The 17,124-nt window shown below is 34.7% G+C and overlaps 1 protein-coding gene and 1 long non-coding RNA gene across 2 annotated transcripts; one reads left to right on the top strand and one right to left on the bottom strand.

Annotated features, from left to right (window-relative positions):
* Positions 1–2,540: 2,540 nt before the first annotated feature.
* On the bottom strand, positions 2,541–4,291 carry LOC108344956 (mogroside IE synthase). The gene is made up of 2 exons (XM_017583498.2): positions 3,591–4,291; positions 2,541–3,403 (listed from the first exon to the last, which is right to left on the bottom strand). Exons 1-2 carry the CDS (start codon positions 4,224–4,226, stop codon positions 2,693–2,695), a joined length of 1,347 nt encoding a protein of 448 aa, XP_017438987.1. The 5' UTR covers positions 4,227–4,291; the 3' UTR covers positions 2,541–2,692.
* Positions 4,292–6,831: 2,540 nt separating this feature from the next.
* LOC128193819 (uncharacterized) lies at positions 6,832–7,348 on the top strand. The gene is made up of 3 exons (XR_008245128.1): positions 6,832–6,918; positions 7,007–7,072; positions 7,163–7,348. It is a non-coding gene; the product is annotated as an uncharacterized LOC128193819 (long non-coding RNA).
* The last annotated feature ends 9,776 nt before the right edge of the window (positions 7,349–17,124 follow it).

The following is a 17,124-nucleotide window of genomic DNA, read 5'->3' on the forward strand; positions in this document are numbered from 1 at the left end:
TTCCTATTACATACATATACATACATACACACATATACATATACATATATATATATATATATATATATATATATATATATATATATATATTATAGGTTCAATTACAATAGTCATATCCAACGTTAATGAATTATTAATTAAATAATAAAATGACGACATGTTGTTCTTGACTTCCAAGTAAATATATGATTCTTTGACCAATTCATTTATCTATTATTCATTGAGCCCTATCTGCTAGTAAATTTATTAAATTAATTTATTACAATGTTTAGAAAAAGGGGTCATATTAAATATATATATATATATATATATATATATATATATTGTTTTAATATTTATATGTGGCATTTATCATGAGTGTCTGTATTTTCTGCAACCCTCTAATGCAGGGACATTTTTCTCTATTTTAGCTCTATTGTTTAATTAGACAATAAATTCTCGCATAATATTTTCATTTGTTTATTTATGTTTGCTGATGAGTAGGTGAACATTGTTGATACATATTATACACGTTTCTTATGATTTTGACAAAACAATTATTTTAAAGAGTTGGGACCAAAAACAATAAATGTATTGTGACTTGTACTACAACTAAGCCTTTAATTGCTCACTGCTAGCATGTTTGACTATGTATACAAGGTTTAAATATTATTTTAGTCTTTACTTTTATTTATTTTATTTAATATATTTTTTCATATGTTTAATATAATTTTATTTTAATAATTCTTTTTAATTTGGTGATGTTTTATGATTGTTTAAATCTTTAATGAAAAATAAACAATATATGTTACAGTTTGCAGTTTTTTAATTTTTTAATTAAAATATTTACAAATTTTAAAAACTATAAATTAATATGTGATATATTATTTTTTTTCGTTAACAATTTAAATAATAAAAAATAAAATTAAATAAAATCTATGAAAATAAAAACCATATTAAACGTTCAGAAAAAATAGTCTCACTTTAACAAATTAAGTAAAAATAAAGACATTGTAAAAGGAAAAGAAATCACACAAGAAAAAACCTTTAACATCATTGTTTAGACGTCTAATGTTTAAATATTTAATGTAAAAAAGATAATCAATAATATTTTTGTAATTAAAAAGAGTATTTAGACGTGATATGACGAGACTCCCAATGAAAAAAAATACGTAAAAATAAAAATATGAATTTTTTATTCTATTAGAGATAGATAACCAATAAATATTTACGTAAATTTTAGTTAGAAGACATAAATAACCAATAAAGCATTATAAAGTATAAATATAAAATAGAATACACACAAAGCTTCCACTGCTTCCATATTTTACCCTTTAATTGTTGACTTCGTATTTGTTTCAAAAGTCATTTCTTACATAGATAGATGTCTTTATGAAATGTTTTCAATAAATATCTGTACCTACAATTGAAACTACTCCAATAATACAACTGTTGTGATAGTGACTAGCACTCTTAATTAGATAAGCACGTTGTGATTAGTGAGTCACTTTAAATATAATATGATATGATATGATATGATATGCATCACATAACTTTTATTTTAATACATGGAGCGAGTAAAGAATCAATACTTATAATAAAAAGTTTAAATATTTACTTCGTTCTCGTAAGATAAATTTTTTTTCATTATTCGATTTTTAAAATGAACACATTAGATCTCTATGTTATCAAAAGTATATGAATCAGTCTATAAAGAAAGAACAAGTTCAACAAATCATCAAAGAAAAAGCTGAACAAGAGACAGAAAAAGTTGGACAGCAGAAGAGAGAAGAAAAAAAATACGACCATCATGGACTTAACGTCATTACTGTCAACTTAACAGACATGACTTTATTCATACACTTTTCATAACATAGGGATCCAATGTCTGTATTTTTAAAACCCATACTAAACAGAAATTCACCTTTTAACATGAGGTCGAAATAAGTATTTAAGTCTATATCAACCAGTAGAGAAAAACTTTTAGTAGAAAAAGAATCAGTTCAGGCTTTATAATTACTTTTCAGTTTTATATGTATTTTGGCATAGGAATAATACTTTTAGGGGTTTTTTTTTCTTGTTTTTGTGATTGTGTATAATTTTAAATCATGATTTCAATGATAGTTATAAACCCAATCCAGCTCAACTAATGCATTTTAAAGGGACTAATATGGATCAGCCAATCACTTAATGCATTTTAAAGGTACTAATCTGGATCACTCAATCACCTAATTGTTTTGTTTTTGTTAATCTATTATTTCTTTTATGCTGTATTTGACTAAGAATTTCCATGTTGTAGTTGTTAACTATTAAAGTGTTGTCCCCATATCAAATGTCGTATTATCTACATTCTCTTTATCATCTCAAATAGAAAGGCGAGATCTCGGTTGTGTAGCACTAAAATTTGTTGAAGCTTATTGCCTTTTACAAAAATTTTATATACATTACTCAATCAATTTATAAGTTTAATTACTCTTTTTTAACTTTATTTTCGTTCAAAAATATCAAGATGGTTGGTAGATGGATATACTATTAGTTATAATAAAATGTTCGCATGAAAATACAACAAGAATTATTTGTCATGTCATGGAGTACATTTGATTATGAAGCTTATGAATCTTATGAATGTATTGAATTATTGATCAACTTGTTACATGAAAATACAACACAGAAACTTCTTATCAGAAGTAATCTCCATTTTAGAACATTAAGCTTATGAATGCGATAAATTATTCACAAATTCTTTGACATTTTCATAAGAACTACCACCTTCACTAACAGCTCTTATTGCTGAAGTCCTCCACCTAATGGCATTGTTCTTCATTTCTTTAGATCCATTCATTATTTCATTTATACAGTGCTTCAGAGTTTCTCGTTGTACAACCTTTTTCTCATTAGCTAGAGCTCTTGTTCCAATTTTCCAAACTTCTGAAAGAAGCTTTGCATTTATGTGCTGGTCTGACCAATATGGGATTGAAACGGTTGGAACTCCTAAGCACAAACTTTCTAACGTTGAATTCCAACCACAATGTGTCACAAAACACCCAACAGACTCATGAGCCAGAACTTTCAATTGGGAACACCATGTTACTACCAAACCCTTCTCTGTTTTTTTCTCAAAATCTTTAGGAAGTTTGGTTTCTTCGGAAGCTCGCACCACCCACAAGAAATAACTCGAACACTCTCTCAAACAACATGCAACTTCTTCCATTTGCTCTTCACCAAAGGAAGCCAAACTCCCAAAAGATACATAAACAACAGACCCTTTTGGCTTATCATCTAACCATTCCATGCATTCTTCAATCTTGAATTCTGTGACCCCATAATCTTGGTCATCTTCCCATTGCTTATCTAAAAAGAAAGATGGAATGTTTGGTCCTATAGTCTTAAATTGTGGCCAAACCTTCACTATCCAATCTGCTATCTAAAAGTGTTTTCTGGTCACTAAACATCACATGCGAGAAATTGGAGAAAATATATAGATATATACATATTATTATCAGAAAAGTTGTAATATGGTTTACTGTAACTTGATACAAAAACTAGAAAAACTGAAAGAATAAACATTTAAGTTAAACATAATCTATATATTGAAATTATTTGGTTGTTACCTCTTTATCCAACTCATAGAAGGTGTTGCATAGGATCCAATCAGCTTTGTGAATAATGGAGAACTGAGAAACTACAAAATCAAGAAAAGTGAAATCTTCACCAAAAAAGAAAGAAGGCATGTCCTCGAGATAAAGTTTATTCATGGCAGGAAGGGAAAACTCATGTTCTTTGAGTGGAACCTGCAACTTCCCCAGGTGAACATGATAGTATATGCTATTCACAACCATGTTTTGAGTGAGATAAGCTGCAACAACTATCCCAAATCTCTTACAAACTTCTGGTGCCCAACTGAAAAATGAATCATAGACAACACAGTCAACATGGTCATCATCATCTTTAGATCCACCAAGTTTCTCAAGAAGCTCGGAAAAAGTGAGTGGCCCAACTTGCCAGAAGCGTGTCAAATAGGCTTTGAAGCCACCAGCTTCTTTTGGTCCTCCATTATCAAATCCATCAGAGATGGTTTCAACGGCAATAGAAGGAGGCACAGTTTTTAAGTTATTGTAGTAGGAACGAGTCGTAACGAGAGTAATTCTCACCCCTTGTCGTTGCAGTAGTTTTGAAAATTGAAGAATGGGATTGATGTGACCTTGAGCTGGGTATGCAAATAACAAGCAGTGTGCTCTCGTAGCCATAGTTTTTTCACCCAGTTTTTGTGGTGATGTTCTTCGTTGGTGACTGCTTGCGATCTTGAGCCGTTTATGGATTGATTTATTAAATGTTAGTCATGCAAAGGACAAAATTTGGACGGCATGTAAAATCAAGTATTGAATTTGGATTAGGTCACAACATGTACTTCTTTATTATTAAATTCCAAATATGATATACGTTGAAGGTGGTAAAGAATACTATTTGTAATAAGGACTTTTTATCTTATTTGATGGCTACTAGATTTTTTTAATTCTGGTAAGAAAAATGATTCTTTGACACGGTTAAACCAAATAACATTCATTTGACACGCGGTGGGCCCCGGAAACTGTCAACATCATGAAGGATAGCTTGGTCATTTGACATTATGGGCTGGTGCTGAGTTGGCAGGTAAAAAAGTTAAATGAAACGTTGCGTTTCACTGTGTGGCTTAGGATCTGTGTGGGATTTCAAATTTCGAAACGCTCGAGTTAACTTGCTGGCTTAGGATCGTGTGTGAGATTTCAAATTTCGAAATTTCGAGCTAGGGTTAGGATTGAGAGAGAACGAGAGATAACGAGAGAACCAGAGAGATCGAGGGAGAAAACACAAACCCTACTCCATTGCTGCCACCGGAGGCTGTACGTGATAGGAAAAGATTGTACCAGCGAAGGTGTAGCCGAAGGCAAAGTTCGTACCGGACGTGATCGATGTGGAGCGCGGAAGGTTTGTCCCCTTTCTTATTTCTCCCCTTTGTACCGTTTGAATAATATAAAGTATGATACTGTTGTTCCTTTGTTCTTTTCTCAGAATTTGTCTATCTTTGTTTTTATTTTTGGTATTTTATCGGAAACCCTAGACTAAAGGGGGAAATGTCGTGAGAGATAAAATTCTGGATTGGGCAAACCTGTAGGATTATTTACTGTCCTTAGTGTTTTTGGGCTTGGTTTGCTTATTTGCAAAAGGGAATATTGCAATAAATGGATAAAGTGTGAGATGATTACAAGAAATGGCAACTACCCAGCATGGTTATTATGCTCAGCAGCAGCACGAAATGCAACGCAAACGTTTCTAACTGTCTTCGCGCGAATGCTGGAGCTACTTCCCATGAACTGATTGAAATGATTCCCGTTTTTGTTATAGTCCGAAAACTCCCTGTCCATGCTGCATTGGCTCCCTCTGTGTTCCTTCATTATCTGTTTGATGAAATTTTTTTTGAGTTAGAAAAAGGGAAATATTGTCATGAGAGTTGAACATCAGTTTAAGGTGTCCTGAATTTTTCATACATTTGCTTCTGGCACCATTTTATTTTTAATTTATGTATTGTATATGTTATTTACCTGAATCCACTGTTTTTTACTCAGTGATAAATTTGGTTTGGAATCCATCACATATATTTTATTTCTATCACTACTAGGTTGCCCTTTCTTGGTCAGTTGTATTAGCATTTTGCATTGTGCCCTGTTTGCCCCTAGATATATTGCGTGATTATGTTGTTTGTGGTTTGTATATGGTGTTTGGCCACTGTTATTTATAACTCCTTGGATTTTATGTAGAGAATAGTTTCATCTAATTTATGAATTTAAATATAGGTTATTCTTTCATAGAGCTAAGTGCTTGATTAACACCAAAAGTTTGTTTCTCCATTTTTTCTGTTTCTAGTGTCCTTGTGGAATCAGCTCTTACGAAATTAATTGTTTTGCATGTATTACCCTATGACAATTGATGCAGGAGTTAGATTTTACAAATGTTCGTGAACTTGAAGATTGCATGATTACCGTATGACAAATGTATGTATTCCCTTCCACAGAGTATTTAATGCTTTCCTACTATCCACACAATCATTATTTTTTATCTTGTCTTTTTGTAGAATGTTTGATATAATTAGGTTAATAAATTGGTAGGTTGAAACGATATTTGATGAATGACAGACATGATTTTTAATTTTCTATGTTTTATGGCTTAAAGTCTAACTTGTTTATTTTATGGACATTCAGTACAAACCATAGAGATAGTTGGAAGAGTCATTATGGAGAAACAGGTTTGAATAGACATGATGATTTATTATGTTTTTAAATTTAATTTGGTGAAATGCTTTGTCTGACTTATTGAATTGTATACTTTGATGTATAGGTTTATGTACGGCATTCATGCAGGACAAAATACTTGGCACATGTGAACACATTATTAACAGATGTGCAAAAGACATTGATACAAACAACTCCTTTTGCATGGCTATTGTCCATTGATGTGGATGCCAAAATGAGTAGGACACTACTTTTAGAATTGTGTAGTAGATGGTCAGAGAGGAGGGGCGGTTTTGAAGTTAGGTCTGTCTTTATTCCATTCACCAAGTTAGACCTTTGTTTAGGTTTAGGGGTTAGGGTTAATGGAGAGATGTTTAAGTTGTTTAAAGACAAAGTTGATTGTCATACTAGGAGATTGTTTGACACAATTGATGTAAGTGTTCATAATGTTTATGAAGAAATTCAAAAGCATATAAAAGGGGATGAAGTAAGTGATGTATAGGTTGATGTATATTTACTTTGACGACCAGCTTCAAATATAATTCTGATAAATGAACCTCTTTCTTAACAGGATCCAAAAGGGACTGTAAAAGCAAGTGTTCACCACAAGGCCATTGATCATCCTGAAATAGGCATACACTTAAAAGTTGGAAGTGTGATAATCCTACAAGATGTAAGTATATTTCATTTTCATAAACACTTAGCTATTGACCTTATATTCCCACATAAAAATATGGATTCCACCAATAATATTTCTACAGGTTTCAATTTTTTCACCAATACGTGAAACATACTATCTTAACATAACTCTGAGGAATATTGTCAAGGTAAAGATTTTGGTGAACAATTTTCTATTGTACTATTACATATGTTGTAAACTTTTCTATGACTTTAAATGATACTCTCGGATTGTGCAGGTTTTTGGAAGTGATATTGGGGGCCCAACTGATGACCTAGTACGTCTATCAATACCAATTGATACCAACAAGCCTTCAACACGCTCCGTTGATGACATTCTATCGAAATTGATTCCACCTCTTCACAAACCTCAAGGCACTGGATGAAAGAAGAACAATATAAATGGCCTATGTTAAAACTTTCATAATTTCGTTGCCTGTATTTAAGATTTATCGTTGTTGTTTGTTGTCGAATATTGTGCGTGGTCACATGGATGTGTTATTTAGAAAAATTTGTGAACTACTTAACTTATGTTCATCAATTTGTTGTTGCATTAAGTGCTTATGTAATGTTCGTTAAGTTATAAGTTTTATATGAAGTTCATTTCGTGAAAATTAAAAGTGTTTAACTTTATGGACAACTTTATTCGGTTATTTATTGAATTGGTTTTCTACAACAATACAAGTGGTTATTTATGCAATTTGGTTTTGTACAAATTTTCTGGAGGAGCGTCCAATTTTATGGACGAGCGTCCACTTCTCTACGATCTTCTGGACGAGCGTCCTTCTGGATGAGCGTCTCGACGACCGTCCACATGTGGACGACCGTCCTTCTGGATGAGCGTCTGGACGAGCGTCCATCCGGTCCAGCGTCTGCACGACCTTTAAACGACCGTCCATGTGCCAGCGACTCACGTATGGACGAGCGTCCACTAACAGATCGAGCGTGGACTTGATCTTCTGTGGACGACCGTCCTTTTGTGCGTGCAGGGGGCGACGAGCGTCAGCTTGCTATGAAATGTTCGTGCGCTCGCTATGTGACGACCGTCGTGGGCGACAGGGTGATGTGCGAAAACGCTAGACGCTCGGTCAGCTGTACAGAACGAACGCTCGGTCACGTGTACAGAGCGCTCGTTCACTACATGCATAGGCGCTGATTTGGTTACAATAAATGGTTATGTTGTTAGACCTTTGTGGTTATTTCTTAATTTTATTTTGTACAACAATATTACAGGTTAACTGGATATATGGACATCTTTGATGCAGTAACTGGATATATGGACAACTTTATTCGGTTATTTACTGAAGGACCGCGATATTCCAACAACACATTTTTAACACTCTTTTAACACTATTTCATGGATAACTGTAATATTTGAATCTCTATTAATGGTGTGTTATAATGAATTTAATTATGTCATACAAAATGGTGCCTAAAAGTCAGTTTTTTTGTCCAATGGTCTCACATCACCATCCACCATCCACCCTCTCCCACCACTGGAACACCTCCACAAGCCTCAGACCGGTCCAGATTAGCATAAAAGTCAGTTTTCTGTCCAATGGTGACCTGTGTTCATCTGACTGGGTACCTGTGTTGGACTTTCTGTACAAATTCCCAATTTCTCTCGGGTAATCGTTTACAGGGATGCTGTAAACGATTACCAGCCCCATTTTTCAGCACTCTCACTCATTCCTTGCACAGCTTCCTCCCCCAAGTCATGAGGGGTCACCCCACCCTCCTTGGCCTCACATCACATCACCATCCACCCTCTCCCACCACTGGAACACCTCCACAAGCCTCAGACCGGTCCAGATTAGCATAAAAGTCAGTTTTCTGTCCAATGGTGACCTGTGTTCATCTGACTGGGTACCTGTGTTGGACTTTCTGTACAAATTGGCAATTTCTCTCGGGTAATCGTTTACAGGGATGCTGTAAACGATTACCAGCCCCATTTTTCATCACTCTCACTCATTCCTTGCACAGCTTCCTCCCCCAAGTCATGAGGGGTCACCCCACCCTCCTTGGCCTCACATCACATCACCATCCACCCTCTCCCACCACTAGAACACCTCCACAAGCCTCAGACCGGTCCAGATTAGCATAAAAGTCAGTTTTCTGTCCAATGGTGACCTGTGTTCATCTGACTGGGTACCTGTGTTGGACTTTCTGTACAAATTGGCAATTTCTCTCGGGTAATCGTTTACAGGGATGCTGTAAACGATTACCAGCCCCATTTTTCATCACTCTCACTCATTCCTTGCACAGCTTCCTCCCCCAAGTCATGAGGGGTCACCCCACCCTCCTTGGCCTCACATCACATCACCATCCACCCTCTCCCACCACTGGAACACCTCCACAAGCCTCAGACCGGTCCACATTAGCATAAAAGTCAGTTTTCTGTCCAATGGTGACCTGTGTTCATCTGACTGGGTACCTGTGTTGGACTTTCTGTACAAATTGGCAATTTCTCTCGGGTAATCGTTTACAGGGATGCTGTAAACGATTACCAGCCCCATTTTTCATCACTCTCACTCATTCCTTGCACAGCTTCCTCCCCCAAGTCATGAGGGGTCACCCCACCCTCCTTGGCCTCACATCACATCACCATCCACCCTCTCCCACCACTGGAACACCTCCACAAGCCTCAGACCGGTCCACATTAGCATAAAAGTCAGTTTTCTGTCCAATGGTGACCTGTGTTCATCTGACTGGGTACCTGTGTTGGACTTTCTGTACAAATTCCCAATTTCTCTCGGGTAATCGTTTACAGGGATGCTGTAAACGATTACCAGCCCCATTTTTCAGCACTCTCACTCATTCCTTGCACAGCTTGCTCCCCCAAGTCATGAGGGGTCACCCCACCCTCCTTGGCCTCACATCACATCACCATCCACCCTCTCCCACCACTGGAACACCTCCACAAGCCTCAGACCGGTCCACATTAGCATAAAAGTCAGTTTTCTGTCCAATGGTGACCTGTGTTCATCTGACTGGGTACCTGTGTTGGACTTTCTGTACAAATTGGCAATTTCTCTCGGGTAATCGTTTACAGGGATGCTGTAAACGATTACCAGCCCCATTTTTCATCACTCTCACTCATTCCTTGCACAGCTTCCTCCCCCAAGTCATGAGGGGTCACCTCACCCTCCTTGGCCTCACATCACATCACCATCCACCCTCTCCCACCACTGGAACACCTCCACAAGCCTCAGACAGGTCCAGAAGTGCCTACAAGTCAGTTTTCTGTCCAATGGTGACCTGTGTTCATCTGACTGAGTACCTGTGTTGGACTTTCTGTACAAATTCCCAATTTCTCTCGGGTAATCGTTTACAGGGTTGCTGTAAACGATTACCAGCCCCTTTTTTCAGCACTCTCACTCATTCCTTGCACTACTTCGTCCCCCTACTCATCACGGGTCACTCCACGCTTCTTGCGTTCACATCAATCACCAACACCCATCTCCCCACTCAGAAATTTATCAAATCCTTCGCATTAATTACCATTAATTTTAGAGAAAATGGTCTCGTACTGTTCAAATTTTTATTATAATGCTGCGTTGATTTTTCATTCATTAATTTTGTCATTATAACAAACACAAACGCAAAGTAAAAACAATTCATTTCGAAATCCAACCACTATTCTTATTACAAACACATAGTGTACATTGTCAAATAACATTAGGTACATATTTCAACATCTTATACATGTCAAAATTGTCAAATAACATTAGGTACATATTTGAACATCTTATACATGTCAAAATTTGATAATTTCTTAGCAATCCTAGACAATGCCGTATAGATGTAGGGCTTCCATTATGCTAATGTTCTCATTGTCCAGCATCCAGTCACACAGCGAGAGAGAAGACGGACGAGAGACAAGGCTTGAACGAACGACAAAAAGCAAGGCTTGAACGAAGACAGACGGACGACACAACAATACAAGTGTTCAACTTCAATTTCAATGTCAAATATTTTTCGTACAGTTAGTGGTTATCTGTTAAGTTATATATGGTTATTTGCTCAATAACTTTTGTTCACTGCAAGTTCTGCTAATTTAGTTAATAGCTTATGTACACAAAATGGACAGTGGTGATACTACTGCATAACTAATCCTTCACTATACATAGTAAACAACTTAAAAAACCATAGAACAAAAATTGTTTCATATTCTATCATATTCCAGCAACATCATTACAAGTTATATCCTATTTCATGACTTCTTCATTTGCTATAGCATTCCACAGTTCTTCATTACTGTACTTCTATGCATATTTCCTTCATGTAATACCCAATCACACACCGTTTGTTGTCGAATAAGTTGTAACTGCTCCTGCATTGATATTACAGTAGTGAAATATTATAATTAATAACCTGTTTTAAAAAACCATTTAAAACAATACAAACATATACTTAAAGAAGACCAACTGTTGTGTAATCGGGCATTTTTTTGCCATCAAATTTAGGTTGGTTGTCCCATAACTCCATATATTTCATCACCAACAAACCACAATCATACCTACACATTAAACAAATATTAGAAGGATCACATATGACACAACCTAATACATTGGTTATGGATAAGGTCACTAACGTATTTGGTTGAATTGGCAAATCTTCTTTAATGACCTTCAATTGTCGCTCCTCAGAATTTGCTTCATTATCTATCATATTGAATAACTCTTGCAAACAACCGACCTTGGAAATTTGTATTCAACACATTCATTATTATTGTACACCTTTGACGCAAAAATAATACTTCCATCAAAATAACAAGTCTACAGCACAACTTCTCTTACCATTGCCTTGTCAATACCATATCTGGTCCGCCTCTTATGACCAAGAGAATCTAAAATGAAAAATTCCCTTGATTGGCAATTGACACAATAGCACCACCAATGGTCATCACTCACAGTAGGCACAAACAACTACAGAACCACAACCACAAACATCAATATAGTGAACAACACATGTTATGATAAAGGTATAGGTTCAAGTACTTACAAATTCAGAATTTAACAAATGATTTATTGAACAACTCTGAGGTTGGAAGAAATTATGGTAATCTATTGCTTCCAATAATTCTCTCTTTTTTTTAGGAATCTTCATTCTTTCAATGATCGTTGTCTACAAAAATTGCATTAGTAACATTAGTTCAAACATACGTACTTCACCAAGGTCAAACATCAATGAATAATTATTCTACCGCAAAAAATGGATTGAAACAACATCGACTGATCATTCCTGATTTATGCAATTGATTTAACACAAGCATCGCAGTCGCAAACAGCATAACCTACACCAAAAGTTCATAACCAATCATTGAATATCCTTTTCACATTTATATTTCTTCATAATAAAATAACGTAGCATTTTTCAATCTTAACCGTTCTATATACTCCTCACATAGTACTTCTACACAACAACTTTCGGGTATTTGAACTTACAATGTTATCAATTTTTGCACGAGGTCGAAAGCATTGCAAGTCTCCTCTGGTTAAGATGTTGTTAGACACCTCCACAAGCGCTCTATATACAAAACAAATTCCTCATAAATTTCAATCATAAAAACATTTATTAATAATTTTTTGAATTTTTGGTTCTATTGAGTTAGGTATAACTTACACATCACCATCATGACAAAGTGATGAAGTGCAGGTGGTGTAAACACTTCTAAAATCAATGTTGTCCTGTCTGGAAGCTCCCTCCATTCCCACATCCACAAAATTGACAATAGCTAAATCATTCATTTTGTCAGCTGTGGATGGTCCCGCAGCTGTGGATGGTCCCTCCATACCATCATTAGAAGATGGCATTTCATTCTGTACTTGTTCTTCAAGACGTCTTATTTTCATTTGTAACTCATCAAGCCGTTCTGCATGCTTGTCAACTCTTCTCATCAATACTCTCTGCTCTTCCACAAGTCTAGCAAACTCTACGTTCTCATCATTTGACTCAGGATTACTTTTCCCACCATGAGTTTGTGATTCCTTCATTTCATCATTTTGTAATTGCTCTTCAGACAAGTTGCATTCCCACAATATCTTCAAAACAAAATAGAAATTTTAAGAACGCTAATAAATCATATTAATCAAATAACACAACAAATGTAACCATTATATAAAAAAGTAAGGAATTACCTCTGTTTGTTGAAAACTTAATTTGATTTTTTTCCTTTTATCTTTAATAACAACCCAATGAAGAAATCGGGGATAAATACATCGTCCATCAAGATGATACAAACTGATGTGTTCAACAACCCACAACTGTAAAGTTCATTACAGTAGTTATATCTCTTTCAAAAAGTATCATTATTTATTTTGTAACAGTTAAATAGATGAATGTATAAACATACCTGCAGAACTGTTGCACACCCAGCCATGTGTATAACTTCGTGGTAAGATCTGTTATTGTATTTATTGCATGCCCGATTCAAACTACTTACTATCAAACCATGTACAGCATCACCCCAATTGTATATATTTAGATCATTAATGTTGTCTAGTTTACTAAAAGGGACACTGTTTATCACATTACTATTCCTAGGAAAATAAAAGGCTCCAAAACCTAACAAAATATACAACCTGCAAAACATGTCAACACTTCTTTTGGATTTAAATGTCTTATGCTTCATCTTATCCATTATACTTAAAATTGTGATGTCCTCATCCTTAAACAAGTCATTGACAATGCCACCGACATCATTCTCTAAATTAACACTCTAGCCAACATTAGGTAAACCTAAAAAAAAACAAACTTCATCAACTCTAAAAGGCACTAAATTCTCCCTAATCCTAAACGCCTTATGAACCACGTCCCACCTACTGATTAACTCTATAAGAATAGGGCTAGAAATAACCATATCATCAACCAAATCCACCAACCACTTGAAAGGTGTTGACTTTAAACGTTCCTTTTGAAAGGATGATAGGCAACCGTTCACTTGAACTATATGTTGTGTCTGGACTCGATGCCTAACTCTAAGTGAGGCCTGCAAGTATAAATCAAACCGTATGTTACTTAATTCAATACAACATTGTGCATATTTAATGGTAAATTAATAAAAGTACACCATACTTACCATTTCACTGACTTCTTTGTCCATATCACTATATCCTGCAAATTTAACAAAACAAAATAATATTGATTGTATAATACTATGTATCTCACTTCACAGTCGCATGTTCAAATTAATAAATTGCTTAAATACAGTGTATCAAACTAATGCATGCATAAAGTGGAATCGTGATATTAAAATTTGAACATTGACCACTTACTGTACCAAAAAATACAATGTATCTAACTAATGCATGCATAACTAACCATAACACCACTTATTGCACTTTAAAATGTGGACATTGATATTGTATATAAAAACTGCTACAGATGTACAAATACCGATTTACAAATCACCACATCCGACTAACAAGATAACCAGCTAATGCAGGGAGAATATTGCAATCTGATTTCGTTTGGGAGTGGAAGAAAAGGTTGCCCTGCAAGCTCACTGGCTTAGCAGGTTGTGAAGGGTCTCGTTGTTTCTAAGGCTCTCATTGTCTCATTGAATATAAAAAACTTCTACGGCAGTACAAAACCAGATTTACAAATAACCATATACGATTAACAACATAACCACTTCCTGCACCTATTACTCAACTCATGCATGCATAAAGGGTCTTAAAAACCAACCTCAGTCAACGGCATAGCGACAAAAACAAACTCAAAAGTCTAAGAAACCACCTCCCCAATTTTAAACCAAATGGACCCCGTATCACGCCTACACCCTAGGGTCAAAATGAAACTCAAAAGACTCAACCTTTTTACTAATCTGCTTCCTGTCGCACCACACATAAAGCTCCTACATAAAACACGTTACCAGCAAAGCAACCCCAACCCCACCTCCAACATAGAACACATCACCAACAAACCAACCCCACCTCCCATCAACCCAAAAATCAGAGATTGGTCCCCCACAACCCCACATCAATAAACCGATGTACCAAAAAATTACATTGCCACAAAAACTACACAGCCTAACACAGAAAATAAAAAATCAAAAACCTGTACCGTAAAATCCGAAGACGAAACGCGCGACAGAAATGGAGTTTCTTGATGGAAACGCGCGACACAAATCCGAAGACCAAACCTGGACCGTAAAATCAAACCAAAAAGGTGTCTGAAAGATGAAACTGAGAAGCATATGACAGTGGTGGAAATCGACTTTCTTAAGAAAACTCAAATGGGGATTTCGAATCTGAAAACACAAACCCTAGGTGTTTTTCCACTTTTACCCTCCATCATTTTGCAGTTTTTTTTTAAAAAAGCTGACGTGGACCGTGTCAAATGAATGTAAGTGACACGTAAGCGTGTCACCGTATTACTACTCTTCTGGTAAAAGCATATACTTACTCTACACTGTTCTTAATAATTTAACTTTTAAATTAGAATATTTATAAATAGTATATGGTACTTTAATCTACTAAAAATAGATAGATATTTATCATCCCAAAAAACCGTCATTAAAAAGCAAAATCGACTTTAAATAATTAAGATTGGATTTGTATTGTATTATCGTCTAACTCCATGCACATGTTAGAAAATGACTCCGACTTAAATATTTTTTAATATGTTTAGGGTGTGTGTTTTTTTTAATGAACCTTACAGTTTATAAAATTAACATTAAATCTTTCATTAATAATCGATTACAATGTTTCTAATTATTACAAATTAAATACTATAAAATATAACAGAATAATTTTTACTCTTCCTATCCTTTCATTTGCTTTATCAATTTAAATATTTACACTCATAATAACTTTCTTTGTTATTGGGTTAAACAATATATAGGTCTTAGTTTTATTTTCATACCTAATGACATTATAATAATAAAGAGTTTTTTTGACGTTTGTTATTTTTATTTTTAACGTCCATTAAAACATATACATAATATAAGAGGAAGTCAATTTAACCTTAGAATAAATAAAGGAAATTGATTGACGTTGGAAAACAGACTATTCAAACATCCTTCAACACTCAACGTCATGCCTTGGTTGCTGAGCAAAAGTTTTTGGGTGGTCTTTGGAATTTCAAGTGAAGGGTGTTTGACATCAAAATTCATCCTTTTGACGTCGTTCTTAGTAGGTCACGCCTTGCCTGTTCAACGAAGGTTTCTTTCTGGAATTGGCATTGCAAACTTTTTGATGTTTGAAGAAATTCATTTTTTACTTCAATTGACGTTAGAAAAGATTATTTGACATCAAAAAGTGCACTTTCCTACATCCTATTTTAATAAAAGATTCGTTTTTACAGTTTTACTAAACTTAAAAAGAGAAAACTAGTTTTTCATTTCATGTATCCAAAATTTATTTTGAAATTTGTTTGAATTAATCAAAACTATAAACTAAATATATAATAAATAAAATTAAAAGCTAAAGTTATCAAAACTCAAAGTATTAAAGTTAAATTAATGTATATCCTAATTCCATCGATCCAAAAGATATGTGATCCATTCTTATCGTATTTTTATCATTGTGGCATCTGCTATTAGTGATGAATTGTTGAACTGCTGCAAAAACAAGACAACTTTATATTTATGTTCTAATGTTCAAAATTGAATGTAATTTGTAAGATATGAAAGATATATTATTATCTCGGTCCAATCATCTCTAATTTCTGATCGAATGATAATCTTGATCTAAGACATGATGTAGTAGCTGCATGTCCATGAATCTGACTACATGTTACTCTAAACATGACAAAAACGAAGGTCTAAATTTCACATACAAAAATTAATAAGTTAAAGATCAATTAAGCTCAATATTTGGATACAATATTTGAATTTATTGTGCTCGAGGCTTACCTACAACTCTAATTCAATTTGAAACATTATGCAACCATATAACGTTCAAAAGGTGAAATTCCAACATAAATTAATGTCGGAATTCTCTTTTCCCAATGTCAATTAGGCATATGATGTCGGAATGTTGGAATTTTCAACGTCTAAATAGGATAATTATTTACAAAAATATGACTGGTCATTTCTAATATTGGCTTTTCTTTATGCTGATATTGAATGGTAGGTGTGGAACGCTTATTTAGCACTAGTGTAAATACATTTTTCTTGCTTCTATCTTCAAGCTTGGTTCGCTATTAAGCTAGAACATGACCATAAGCTACACTGCCAAACACAAACTCTAAGAGG

This window comes from Vigna angularis, chromosome 8 (assembly GCF_016808095.1).
Source record: "Vigna angularis cultivar LongXiaoDou No.4 chromosome 8, ASM1680809v1, whole genome shotgun sequence".
NCBI classification, from domain to species: Eukaryota; Viridiplantae; Streptophyta; class Magnoliopsida; order Fabales; family Fabaceae; genus Vigna; species Vigna angularis.